Source organism: Oncorhynchus kisutch, linkage group LG17 (assembly GCF_002021735.2).
Source record: "Oncorhynchus kisutch isolate 150728-3 linkage group LG17, Okis_V2, whole genome shotgun sequence".
Taxonomy (NCBI): Eukaryota; Metazoa; Chordata; class Actinopteri; order Salmoniformes; family Salmonidae; genus Oncorhynchus; species Oncorhynchus kisutch.
Window position 1 is genome coordinate 7,681,088 of NC_034190.2, and position 14,373 is coordinate 7,695,460.

Genomic DNA, 14,373 nt, shown 5'->3' on the forward strand with positions numbered 1-14,373 from the left:
GTACAACAGAACCTTAAAACGTAACCCAGAACAGTAGCCTCAAACCACCTGTACAACAGAACCTTAAAACGTAACCCAGAACAGTAGCCTCAAACCACCTGTACAACAGAACCTTAAAACGTAACCCAGAACAGTAGCCTCAAACCACCTGTACAACAGAACCTTAAAACGTAACCCAGAACAGTAGCCTCAAACCACCTGTACAACAGAACCTTAAAACGTAACCCAGAACAGTAGCCTCAAACCACCTGTACAACAGAACCTTAAAACGTAACCCAGAACAGTAGCCTCAAACCACCTGTACAACAGAACCTTAACCCAGAACAGTAGCCTCAAACCACCTGTACAACAGAACCTTAAAACGTAACCCAGAACAGTAGCCTCAAACCACCTGTACAACAGAACCTTAAAACGTAACCCAGAACAGTAGCCTCAAACCACCTGTACAACAGAACCTTAAAACGTAACCCAGAACAGTAGCCTCAAACCACCTGTACAACAGAACCTTAAAACGTAACCCAGAACAGTAGCCTCAAACCACCTGTACAACAGAACCTTAAAACGTAACCCAGAACAGTAGCCTCAAACCACCTGTACAACAGAACCTTAAAACGTAACCCAGAACAGTAGCCTCAAACCACCTGTACAACAGAACCTTAAACGTAACCCAGAACAGTAGCCTCAAACCACCTGTACAACAGAACCTTAAAACGTAACCCAGAACAGTAGCCTCAAACCACCTGTACAACAGAACCTTAAAACGTAACCCAGAACAGTAGCCTCAAACCACCTGTACAACAGAACCTTAAAACGTAACCCAGAACTGAACGACAGCAAACGAAACAATCCCACACAAAACCCAGAAGAAATGGCGAGATTTAAATACCCACACTAATTACCCAAAATAGAACACAGGTGACACATAAGACAGACCAAATGAAAGGAAAAAAAGGATCGGTGGAAGCTATTAGACTGGCGACGACCGAGCACCGCCTGAACAGGGAGAGGAGCCACCTTCGGTGGAAGCTATTAGACTGGCGACGACCGAGCACCGAGCACCGCCTGAACAGGGATAGGAGCCACCTTCGGTGGAAGCTATTAGACCGGCGACGACGAGCGCAGAGCACCGCCTGAACAGGGAGAGGAGCCACCTTCGGTGGAAGCTATTAGACCGGCGACGACGAGCGCCGAGCACCGCCTGAACAGGGAGAGGAGCCACCTTCGGTGGAAGCTATTAGACCGGCGACGACGAGCGCCGAGCACTGCCTGAACAGGGAGAGGAGCCACCTTCGGTGGAAGCTATTAGACCGGCGACGACGAGCGCCGAGCACCGCCTGAACAGGGAGAGGAGCCACCTTCGGTGGAAGTCGTGACATAAATATCCACAGTGTACAACATAAAACACCAAATAATGCATGCAGAGCAGAATTAGACTGATACCCGCTAATGATCAACATCCAGAAAAGAGCCGTTAAATTCTACAACCACCTAAAAGGAAGCAATTCCCAAACCTTCCATAACAAAGCCATCACCTACAGAGAGATGAACCTGGAGAAGAGTCCCCTAAGCAAGCTGGTCCTGGTCCTGTTCACAAACACAAACACATCCCACAGAGCCCCAGGACAGCAACACAATTAGACCCAACCAAATCACGAGAAAACAAAAAGATAATTACTTGACACATTGGAAAGAATTTACAAAAACCTAGAATGCTATTTGGCCCTAAACAGAGAGTACACATTGGCAGAATACCTGATCACTGTGACTGACCCAAAATTAAGTAAATATTTGACTATGTACAGACTCAGTGAGCATAGCCTTGCTATTGAGAAAGGTCGCCGTAGGCAGACCTGGCTCTCAAGAGAAGACAGGCTATGTGCACACTGCCCACAAAATGAGGTGGAAACTGATCTGCACTTTCCAACCTCCTGCCAAATGTATGACCACATTAGAGAGACATATTTCCTTCAGATTACACAGATCCACAAAGGATTCGAAAACAAATCAAATTTTTGATAAACTCCCATATCTACTGGGTGAAATTCCACAGTGTGACATCACAGCAAGATTTGTGACCTGTTGCCACGAGAAAAGCGCAACCAGTGAAGAACAAACACCATTGTAAATACAACCTATGTGTACTTTAACTATTTGCACATCATTACAACACTGTATATAAAGACGTGGTATGACATTGGAAATGTTGTTTACTTGTGGAACTTTTGTGAGTGTAATGTTTACTGTTAATCTGCTATTTTATTATTATCTATTTCACTTGCTTTGACAATGTTTCCCAAGCCAATAAAGCCCTTAAATTGAATTGAAATTGATTTGAGAGAGAGAGTGAGGAGAGAGAGCAGGGGGGAGAGGAGAAAGAGAGAGAAACTGTAATGATAGTGGTTCTGCCTCGGTAGCTTCTTCATTCCATAATGACGGAATGGATTTACTCTGCAGTCCCTACACAGAGCCTCAGTGGTTGGCCTGTCTGTGTGGGGTGATTGGTGACAGCCACTGTCTGTAGAAAATACACACCCAGAGCAGCAGGCCATAATATGGTCATATAACAGGAGACTTTATCCAGAGTGTTGAGAGAGAGAGAGAGAGAGAGAGAGAGAGAGAGAGAGAGAGAGAGAGATGTGAGGGAGAGAGAGAGAGATGAGAGGGAGAGAGATGTGAGGGAGAGAGAGAGAGATGTGAGGGAGAGAGAGAGAGTGAGAGAGAGAGAGAGAGAGAGAGAGAGAGAGAGAGAGAGATATATATATATATGTGAGGGAGAAGGAGAGAGAGAGAGAGAGGTGTGTGTTGCGTCCCCTTGGTGACATGCTCACTGACAATGTTCATTACTAAAATCAATACTAGGATATGGGTACACTGTGTTCCCTCTGTAAATATCCTACTATCCAATAGGGGTACACTGTGTTCCCTCTGTAAATATCCTACTATCCGATATGGGTACACTGTGTTCCCTCTGTAAATATCCTGCTATCCAATAGGGGTACACTGTGTCCCCTCTGTAAATATCCTACTATCTGATATGGGTACACTGTGTTCCCTCTGTAAATATCCTGCTATCCAATAGGGGTACACTGTGTCCCCTCTGTAAATATCCTACTATCCAATAGGGGTACACTGTGTCCCCTCTGTAAATATCCTACTATCTGATATGGGTACACTGTGTTCCCTCTGTAAATATCCTGCTATCCAATAGGGGTACACTGTGTCCCCTCTGTAAATATCCTACTATCCAATAGGGGTACACTGTGTCCCCTCTGTAAATATCCTACTATCTGATATGGGTACACTGTGTTCCCTCTGTAAATATCCTGCTATCTGATATGGGTACACTGTGTTCCCTCTGTAAATATCCTACTATCTGATAGGGGTCCACTGTGTTCACTACCAGTGGGATCAGATGGTCTTGAGTCACAACGATCACACGATTTTAAAGGTGTTCCACATAGGATTTTTTATTGAATTGTCCATACAATTCTACACTGTTTCTCAATTTCAGTTTACGTGAGAAAACAACTTTAGCTTTTGGTCCACCAGCTTCAAAGCTGTAAAAACATTATTTGTTGTTATTGAAAAGATGTTTCACAGCAATTTAGATGGTACAATGGTTTTACTACACTATTCAGTGCTCGTTTTCTCACAAAAAAAGCTGAAATTGAACACGCCCACAAAGTCAGAACAGCTTTCTCAGTTTGACAACAGATGTCGCTCAGGCAGGTGGAAATCAATAGGCGAGCATCACAGCCAATCACAACACTGTGAGTGAAACGCTCATCATTCCACTCTATTAGAGCCAGATATATTAGCGACATTTCCTGAAATTACAATGCAAAAATTCAGATCCTATGTGTATAGCACATTGAAAACGCATTAGTACAGTTGGGATCGAGACCAATAATCAACTGAATAAACAGTTAGATAAAGAAATGAACTAAATGTGTTTGGCTTGGCATGACAATGAAGAGTTGAATTTGTTGAATGCAGAAACAATCCGGTAACCAAGTGTAACGGATGTGAAACGGCTAGCTTAGTTAGCGGTGGGGCGCGCTAAATAGCGTTTCAATCGGTGATGTCACTTGCTCTGAGACCTTGAAGTAGTGGTTCCCCTTGCTCTGAGACCTTGAAGTAGTGGTTCCCCTTGCTCTGCAAGGGCCGTGGCTTTTGTGGAGCGATGGGTAACGATGCTTCGTGGGTGACTGTTGTTGATGTGTGCAGAGGGTCCCTGGTTCGCGCCCGGGTAAGGGCGAGGGAACGGTCTAAAGTTATACTGTTACACAAGGCAACTTCCCTTATTCTCCTTTTATCGTGTTGCCCTAAAGGAGGGTCTATATCCCAAGCAGCACCCTATTCCGTAGTGCACTACGTAGGGAATATGCTGCCATTTGGGAAGCACAGGTGATGTTTTGTTGTTTTTATTCCTGTAGGACGTGTCGTGTCACTGGTTTAGGATATTACATACCGTATGAATTATACATGGCCAGGACCAAATTAAATATTTACATAACCCACATAATCAGGATGTGACTCAGTGTGCGTGTTCGACTTCACTCCCCATCACATCTTATTACCATTGCATAGGATGTGTAGAATTACAGAACTGAATAGCCTAACGGAAACGAATGTGTAGAAATCTGCCCCTCCAAAATAGTATGTTAGGTATTCTGTGGTCAGGAGACTTGTCTCGACACTTGAAGGTTTGGAGTTGGATATTCGATACATCCTGTGGAACTCAACTCCCCTTTGTCATTTGATTTCCACTAAACCATCACTGCCCAACTCCATGTGCTACAGGCACGGTCACTGAAAGGCACTTGCCGGAGTGTCGAGGTAAGTTTTAGGAGGAAATCTCATTATTGAAAATCTAGGCTATTGAAGGAAACAGATAAATTGAAGAAATAGGCAGGGTGTAGCCATGGTTGTTGGTAACTAGTGACAACCGGGTTCCTCTGATAACAAATGTGTTGGAGCTGTGCACCTGCGCACAGGCTCTTTATTGCAAATTGAGTGTTGATGTCAAGTGTAGATTCGCTGGTTCTGAGAGCTCGTTCTGCAATGGGACTCGAGTAAGACCGTGGCGCGGAAGCGAGCACTCCGGACAAGGTAAGATTAGAAAATGAGCAGGAGAAGAAAACAGCCTCTAATGAAGAGGCTCAAATACATGTTTTGCAAAGAGTTTGTCTAGAGTTGTGAAAACGGCATTTTGTAGCACGTAATTGGACAATGAGGAGGAATGAGTTGAGACATTATCTTCTGTCTACCTACATTATCTTCTGTCTACCTACATTATCTTCTGTCTGCCTGCATTATCTTCTGTCTACCTACATTATCTTCTGTCTGCCTACATTATCTTCTGTCTATCCTACATTATCTTCTGTCTACCTACATTATCTTCTGTCTACCAACATTATCTTCTGTCTACCGCTGTGGGGAGAGTTTGGTCTGTTTTCAGCACAGCAACGGAAAACTAATTCACTGCTGCAAAATCGATCTATTTACCGACATTTAGTCTTGCAGTCTTTAATCTGAACAAAAAATGTGGAAAAAAGAAGCTGAGGAATTAGCTGACGAGAACCAGTCGGGTATCTAAATGTGATACATTAAATATGTTGTGTCGCACGTCTCTCTCTATTCTTGACACATCATGCACCTCAGTTCAGTGATAATAATAGATAAGCTAGTTATTTGACAGTGTTGCACACAGCGCATCTTGTCAAGTGTTATGAGTAAGTCTCTAGTGTAGCCATTTCTGTTCTCACTAAAGCTATTCAAGTAACAAGACAATAGCTCCTTATAGACTCGGTGTGTGTGTGTGTGTGTGTGTGTGTGAGTGCGTGTGAGTGACTCATCCGTGGGTGGCTATCAACCCTTGGGCCTTGGCGTCATGGCATCATCCTACACAGACAGAGCTCTAACCTTCTAACGTTGCTTGATGAAACTGAGGCGAAGGAGACACCCAGGGAATACTGAAGCAACAGGGCCCCGAATAATTACAATTTTGCAGATTAACACTGGAGTGATAAATGATCAGATGGTCATGTACAGCTAGAGATATTGGTGTGCAAAAGAGCAGAAAAGTAAATAAATAAAAACAGTATGGGGATGAGGTAGGTAAAAATGGGTGGGCTATTTACCGATAGACTATGTACAGCTGCAGCGATCGGTTAGCTGCTCAGATAGCAGATGTTTGAAGTTGGTGAGGGAGATAAAAGTCTCCAACTTCAGCGATTTTTGCAATTCGTTCCAGTCACAGGCAGCAGAGAACTGGAACGAAAGGCGGCCAAATGAGGTGTTGGCTTTCGGGATGATCAGTGAGATACACCTGCTGGAGCGCGTGCTACAGATGGGTGTTGCCATCGTGACCAGTGAACTGAGATAAGGCGGAGCTTTACCTAGCATGGACTTGTAGATGACCTGGAGCCAGTGGGTCTGGCAACGAATATGTAGCGAGGGCCAGCCGACTAGAGCATACAAGTCGCAGTGGTGGGTGGTATAAGGTGCTTTAGTGACAAAACAGATGGCACTGTGATAAACTGCATCCAGTTTGCTGAGTAGAGTGTAGGAAGCAATTTTGTAGATGACATCGCCGAAGTCGAGGATCGGTAGGATAGTCAGTTTTACTAAGGTAAGTTTGGCGGCGTGAGTGAAGGAGGCTTTGTTGCGGAATAGAAAGCCGACTCTTGATTTGATTTTCGATTGGAGATGTTTGATATGAGTCTGGAAGGAGAGTTTACAGTCTAGCCAGACACCTAGGTACTTATAGATGTCCACATATTCAAGGTCGGAACCATCCAGGGTGGTGATGCTGGTCAGGCGTGCAGGTGCAGGCAGCGAACGGTTGAAAAGCATGCATTTGGTTTTACTAGCGTTTAAGAGCAGTTGGAGGCCACGGAAGGAGTATTGTATGGCATTGAAGCTCGTTTGGAGGTTAGATAGCACAGTGTCCAAGGACGGGCCGGAAGTATATAGAATGATGTCGTCTGCGTAGAGGTGGATCAGGGAATCGCCCGCAGCAAGAGCGACATCATTGATATATACAGAGAAAAGAGTCGGCCCGAGGATTGAACCCTGTGGCACCCCCATAGAGACTGCCAGAGGACCGGACAGCATGCCCTCCGATTTGACACACTGAACTCTGTCTACAAAGTAATTGGTGAACCAGGCAAGGCAGTCATCCGAAAAACCGAGGCTACTGAGTCTGCCGATAAGAATATGGTGATTGACAGAGTCGAAAGCCTTGGCAAGGTCGATGAAGACAGCTGCACAGTACTGTCTTTTATCGATGGCGGTTATGATATCGTTTAGTACCTTGAGCGTGGCTGAGGTGCACCCGTGACCGGCTCGGAAACCAGATTGCACAGCGGAGAATGTACAGTGGGATTCGAGATGGTCAGTGACCTGTTTTTTGACTTGGCTTTCGAAGACCTTAGATAGGCAGGGCAGGATGGATATAGGTCTGTAAAAGTTTGGGTCCAGGGTGTCTCCCCCTTTGAAGAGGGGGATGACTGCGGCAGCTTTCCAGTCCTTGGGGATCTCAGACGATATGAAAGAGAGGTTGAACAGGCTGGTAATAGGGGTTGCGACAATGGCGGCGGATAGTTTCAGAAATAGAGGGTCCAGATTGTCAAGCCCAGCTGATTTGTACGGGTCCAGGTTTTGCAGCTCTTTCAGAACATCTGCTATCTGGATTTGGGTAAAGGAGAACCTGGAGAGGCTTGGGCCAGTAGCTGCGGGGGGGGGCGGAGCTGTTGGCCGAGGTTGGAGTAGCCAGGTGGAAGGCATGGCCAGCTGTTGAGAAATGCTTGTTGAAGTTTTCGATAATCATGGATTTATCGGTGGTGACCGTGTTACCTAGTAGGTGCAACTCCTCAACAATATAATTAAGATTTCATGTTTTTCTTATGAACTTTTGAAATATCTTTCCTGCAGTAAAATGACCAAATCTCACTCTAGTGGCCTCATGGGTGGAATGTTTTTAATATTTTTAATACTTTTATAATGAATAAATATTATTAAAAGCAAACTGCCAAAAATCATAGCCCACTAGCTAGCATAGCATCCCTCTCTGTTGGATAGCCATAGCCCGCTAGCTTACATAGCATCCCTCTCTATTTGATAGCCATAGCCAGCTAGCTAACATAGCATCCCTCTCTATTGGATAGCCATAGCCAGCTAGCTAACATAGCATCCCTCTCTGTTGGATAGCCATAGCCCGCTAGCTTACATAGCATCCCTGTCTGTTGAATAGCCATAGCCAGCTAGCTAACATAGCATCCCTCTCTGTTGGATAGCCATAGCCCGCTAGCTTACATAGCATCCCTGTCTGTTGGATAGCCATAGCCAGCTAGCTAACATAGCAACCCTCTCTGTTTGAGCCAGGTGTTTGAGTAGGCTAAACTAGCTAGCTGCATTCGCTAGCTAATTAAGTGAAAGTGAATGTTTTTTTTTTAAATACAACAAAATATAGCTGGCTCTCTCTCAATTCAATTCAAGGGGCTTTATTCAATGGGCTTTATTTGTTTTTCTCTCTCTCGCTCTCTTGCGTCTCCATTTTGGAAAAATTTAATTTGTTCAACTATTGTCTTTCTCTTTCTTTGAGTCAACTACTCCCCACATTTTATGCACTGCAGTGCTAGCTAGCTGTAGTGTATGCTTTCAGTACTAGATTCATTCTCTGTTCCTTTGATTGGGTGCACAACATGTCAGTTCATGCTGCAAGAGCTCTGATAGGTTGGAGGACGTCCTCCGGAAGTTGTCATTATTTGCTGTTTAAGTCTATGGAAGGGGGTGAGAACCATGAGCCTCCTAGGTTTTGTATTGAAGTCAATGTACCCAGAGGAGGACGGAAAATATTTGTCCTTCGGCTACACCATGGTGCTACCCTACAGAGTGCGGCTGAGGCTACTGTAGACCTTCATTGCGTAACAGTGTGTGTTTTAATCAATTATTTGGTGACGTGAATATATTTAGTATAGTTTTATCTAAAAATGGTAACTTTCACCATTTTTCTGAAATTCACTGAGGAGGATGGTTCTCCCCTTCTTCCTCTGAGGAGGCTTCACTGGTAGTCTACAGTCTAAAGTAGGAGACAAGGAGACAGTTGCTGTTGGTTGTCTACAGTCTGTTAATGATTTATATATACACTAGATGATTGGAAAGGGACGCTGTGCTTAAGCCACCCACTGCGCCTCCATCTTGTCACTCCTACACAATTTTGGTAGTTATAGAAATACCTTTATATTAATGTCTACATTAGTTTTCGCCAGATGTATTATTCTACAGACACCTTAATGCATACTTTATCATTATATTATGTGAGCTAAACATAAATAAATAAATAAAATGTTTTTAAAAATCCTTAAAGTATATATTTTTTGGATTACTAATGTTACTGTTCCCACTATAATAAAAAATATTATACTCAAATATGTGTAATTTTGTCTTTGATACATTGAATTGAAATACTGTAGAATTTCATTCATTCCTATGGAGGACTTCTTCTACTGGGGAGAGCCAATATGGCTGACCAGTGGCTTCAAAGCCTCTCAATGGCCAATACATAGCATCAGCAATCTCGGGTTTATATATTATTGTATTTTACAGTCTAAAGCAGGAGATGAGACAGTTTGATGTACGTCTGTAGGCCTTGGAAACAGTTAGGGAAAGTCAACCACAATTGAGAGTGTGTGCGTCCTCATGTCTCTCTCTGTGTGTGTGTGTGTGTGTGTGTGTGTGTGTGTGTGTGTGTGTGTGTGTGTGTGTGTGTGTGTGTGTGTGTGTGTGTGTGTGTGTGTGTGTGTGTGTGTGTGTGTGTGTGTGTGTGTGTGTGTGCGTGTGTGCGTGCGTGTGTGTGTCTCTCCAGGTGTATGAGGTGTGATGGCGTCGTGCTCTGAGGCCTGTAACTCAGGGTCTGGATGTGGGGCAGGGTCCTCAGGCTGTGAGGTGAGATCTTACTAATCTGCTTTCAATAGAATCTTACTTTGAACATTTATACACTGGTATTTATTATTTGGTTCAGGATGCCAAGATTACTCAATGATGTTTGAATGGGAATAACCATTCTACGTCTTCTATTTCTATGGTTCCCTCCCACAGGTAGGTTCTAGCTGTGCCTGTCCGCAGTTTGGGGTGCGTTCCTACCTGCACCATTTCTATGAGGGGTGCAGCACTGCATCAGGGTGGGCGAGAGACCCTGAGGGAGTGGGGGACGTCCAGACCTTGAGATCACCCCTGAGGTGGAGCTCAGCACTCTGGAAGGTAGACAACTAATGCACTGTCAATGACTGACCTTATCTCTCTCTCTCTCTCTCTCTCTCTCTCTCTCTCTCTCTCTCTCTCTCTCTCTCTCTCTCTCTCTCTCTCTCTCTCTCTCTCTCTCTCTCTCTCTCTCTCTCTCTCTCTCTCTCTCTCTCTCTGTCTGTCTGTCTGTCTGTCTGTCTGTCTGTCTGTCTGTCTGTCTGTCTGTCTGTCTGTCTGTCTGTCTGTCTGTCTGTCTGTCTGTCTGTCTGTCTGTCTGTCTGTCTGTTCTGTCTGTCTGTCTGTCTGTCTGTCTGTCTGTCTGTCTGTCTGTCTGTCTGTCTGTCTGTCTGTCTGTCTGTCTGTCTGTCTGTCTGTCTGTCTGTCTGTCTGTCTGTCTGTCTGTCTGTCTGTCTGTCTGTCTGTCTGTCTGTCTGTCTGTCTGTCTGTCTGTCTGTCTGGTCTGTCTGTCTGTCGGTCTGCTGTCTGCTCTCTGTCGTCTGTCTGTCTGTCGTCTGTCTGTCTGTCTGTCTGTCTGTCTGTCTGTCTGTCTGTCTGTCTGTCTGTCTGTCTGTCTGTCTGTCTGTCTGTCTGTCTGTCTGTCTGTCTGTCTGTCTGTCTGTCGGTCTGTCTGTCTGTCTGTCTGTCTGTCTGTCTGTCTGTCTGTCGTGTCTGTCTGTCTGTCTGTCTGTCTGTCTGTCTGTCTTGTCTGTCTGTCTGTCTGTCTCTCTCTCTCTCTCTCTCTCTCTCTCTCTCTCTCTCTCTCTCTCTCTCTCTCTCTCTCTCTCTCTCTCTCTCTCTCTCTCTCTCTCTGTCTCTACCCTCTTTCTCTACCCTCTTTCTCTACCCTCTGTCTCTCTCTCTGTGTCTCTCTCTGTCTCTCTCTGTCTCTACCCTCTTTCTTTACCCTCTGTCTCTACCCTCTTTCTTTACCCTCTGTCTCTACCCTCTGTCTCTACCCTCTTTCTCTACCTCATCTGGTCACTCTCTGTCTCCCTATCTTCCTTTCTTGTCCCTTCGTAACTCACTCACTTTTATCTCTCTCTCTCTCTCTCTCTCTCTCTCTCTCTCTCTCTACTCCCCCTCTCTCTACTCCCCCTCTCTCTCTCTCCCTCTCTCTCAGGTCTCTCTGGCCCTTGGTCTCCTGATGGTGACCTCTGGTCTGGTCAGTCTGTCCGCGGGTTACTCCGGCCCCACCAGGATCGAGTCCTTCGGGGAGGGGGACCTCCTCTTCATAGACACCCAGGCTGTCAGTTTTAACAGGGGTCTGCATCACTGCGTGGCGGCCGGGATCGGTCTCACCTGCCTGGGAACGGGTCTGACCGTGGCGGGCCTCCTTTTCTGGTCCTTCTCCAGGAGCCGATTGAAGGAGAGGCTATATCGGAGAGAGAAGAAGGGAGGGGTGGAGTGTGGAAAGAAGGGAGGGATAGAGGGGGGGGCACAGGGAGGAGGACAGGGGGAGATGGGGACGGCTGTTATGAAGGCCCCTGGAGCAGGGAAGGGTAAGGTGCCTGGCACCCTGACCAAAGTGGAAACGGTCCAGCCATCAGGAAGAGAATCCCCATAGGGTTTAAAAGGTCTTTATGTGGTGCACATGTGTCCTCTTTTAAAATGAGCTGAATTTAGTCAAATCACACATGTTGAAAAGTCTATAAGCTATTTAGATAATGGTCACACATGTTGAAAAGTCTATAAGCTATTTGAATGGTGGTCTTGATAAGGAGTGATTTGGTACAACTCTCATACATTTGTTCTTTGAATTTACTCGTCAATGATTTTTGCATCGTGTTCCACCTCACTGTTGTAAAATATAACAAATGGACTTTTCTCATGTCATTTTAGAACAAATTGGAGGACCAATTTTACTCAATTCAACAGCACTTTTTCTCCTAAGATGAATTGTGTGTTGGGTAAAGCAATCCGTGTGGAATTGACTACATACAATGCATACATGAATATACTGTATATATATATATATATATATATATATATATATATATATATATATATATATATACTATATTATCACATGATTTACAGTGGATGTGTTTACTCACATGCGTAAACACACCGGCCCCATTGAGCATTATACCCATTACCTGTACTCCTGTACTCACGCACCGAACCAACAACCTTCTCTCTAATTGGTCAATTTATTCCAAGCTCTTATTGGCCATCAATGCATGTCCATGTCCATCAATGCACTGACGTGAACGCATGAACAGGTAGAAGCAATGTAAGGGAAAGCGTACTGGGAACTTGCTTACACTCGTCCAATTCTTTATCGATGTAGTGTAGATGAAGGGAAGGAGATGAGGAAAGGAAACAGCTGAAGCACATTGAGATACAGCCTGTGTGAAGTGTCTAAGTTCAACTGTGGTGAGGAACCTTGTTAACATTTCAAACGATCATGATGTTGAGTGAAGTGAATAGGTGTAGTATAGTATATACCTGTATAGTATAGCTGCATAGTATACATGTATGGTATATACCTGTATAGTATATACCTGTATCGTATACCTGTATGGTGTATACCTGTATAGTATATACCTGTATAGTATACCTGTATGGTGTATACCTGTATAGTATATACCTGTAGAGTATATACCTGTATATTATAGCTGCATAGTATACATGTATGGTATATACCTGTATAGTATATACCTGTATAGTATACCTGTATAGTATACCTGTATGGTGTATACCTGTATAGTATATACCTGTATAGGATATACATGCATAGTTTATACCTGTATAGTATATACCTGTATAGTATACCTGTATACTATATACCTGTATCGTATATACCTGTATAGTATACCTGTATAGTATACCTGTATGGTATATACCTGCATAGTATATACCTGTATAGTATACATGTATGGTATATACCTGTATTGTATATACCTGCATATTATACCTGCATAGTATATATCTGTATAGTATATACCTATATAGGATACCTGCATAGTATATACCTGTATAGTATACCTGTATGGTATATAACTGTATAGTATATACCTACATAGTATATACCTGTATAGTATACCTGTATGGTATATACCTGTATAGTATATACATGCATAGTATACCTGTATAGTAGACCTGTATGGTATATACCTGCATAGTATATACCTGTATAGTATACCTGTATGGTATATACCTGTATGGTATACCTGTATGGTATATACCTGTATAGTATACCTGCATAGTATATACCTGTATAGTATACCTGTATGGTATATATCTGTATAGTATATACCAGTATAGTATACCTGCATAGTATATACCTGTATAGTATATCTGTATGGTATATACCTGCATAGTATACATGTGTGGTATATACCTGTATAGTATATACCTGTATAGTATACCTGTATAGTATATACCTGCATAGTATATACCTATAGTTACCTGCATTGTATATACCTGTATTGTATATCTGAATAGTATACCTGTATAGTATACCTGTATAGTATGTACCTGTATAGTATATACCTGTGTGGTATACTATAGTATATACCTGTATAGTATATACCTGTGTGGTATACTATAGTATATACCTGTATAGTATATACCTGTGTGGTATACCTGTATAGTATATACCTGTGTGGTATACTATAGTATATACCTGTATAGTATATACCTGTGTGGTATACTATAGTATATACCTGTATAGTATACCTGTATAGTATATACCTGTGTGGTATACTATAGTATATACCTGTATAGTATATACCTGTGTGGTATACTATAGTATATACCTGTGTGGTATACCTTTATGTGAGAATTGGAGTGGAGCAAACGGTTGTCTGCTGAATAAACCTCTGATCTGCAAACTTTCCCTGGAGTTGAATTACTGATGTTCTACTGACTACTGACTACTGACTACTGACTACTGACTACTGAATACTGACTACTGAATACTGACTACTGACTGATGACTACTGACTACTGAATACTGACTCAGGTCTCGACGTTCACACTTGTCCGGGACAAGTGAAAAACATTTAGGATAAGACTGTATATCGCAATGTCAAACACTTTCTCAGATCAGAATCGGATCAGTGATGCCAACATTGGAATAGTACATAAATAACGCAGCCTACACGTCAAAGTGTAGGAAAT

The 14,373-nt window shown here is 43.4% G+C and overlaps 1 protein-coding gene across 2 annotated transcripts; it reads left to right on the plus strand.

Annotated features, from left to right (window-relative positions):
• The first annotated feature begins 4,586 nt into the window (after nt 1-4,586).
• LOC109878621 (neurensin-1) lies at nt 4,587-14,088 on the plus strand. 2 transcript variants are annotated; one of them, XM_031793534.1, is made up of 4 exons: nt 4,587-4,839; nt 9,872-9,951; nt 10,105-10,266; nt 11,369-14,088. In XM_031793534.1, the coding sequence occupies exons 2-4, from the start codon at nt 9,886-9,888 to the stop codon at nt 11,810-11,812; spliced, it is 672 nt and encodes a 223-aa protein (XP_031649394.1). In that variant the 5' UTR covers nt 4,587-4,839; nt 9,872-9,885; the 3' UTR covers nt 11,813-14,088. The 2 variants fall into 2 exon arrangements, with proteins under 2 accessions (XP_031649394.1, XP_020326427.2); XM_020470838.2 differs by lacking the exon at nt 4,587-4,839 and adding an exon at nt 4,911-5,112.
• Nucleotides 14,089-14,373: the final 285 nt, after the last annotated feature.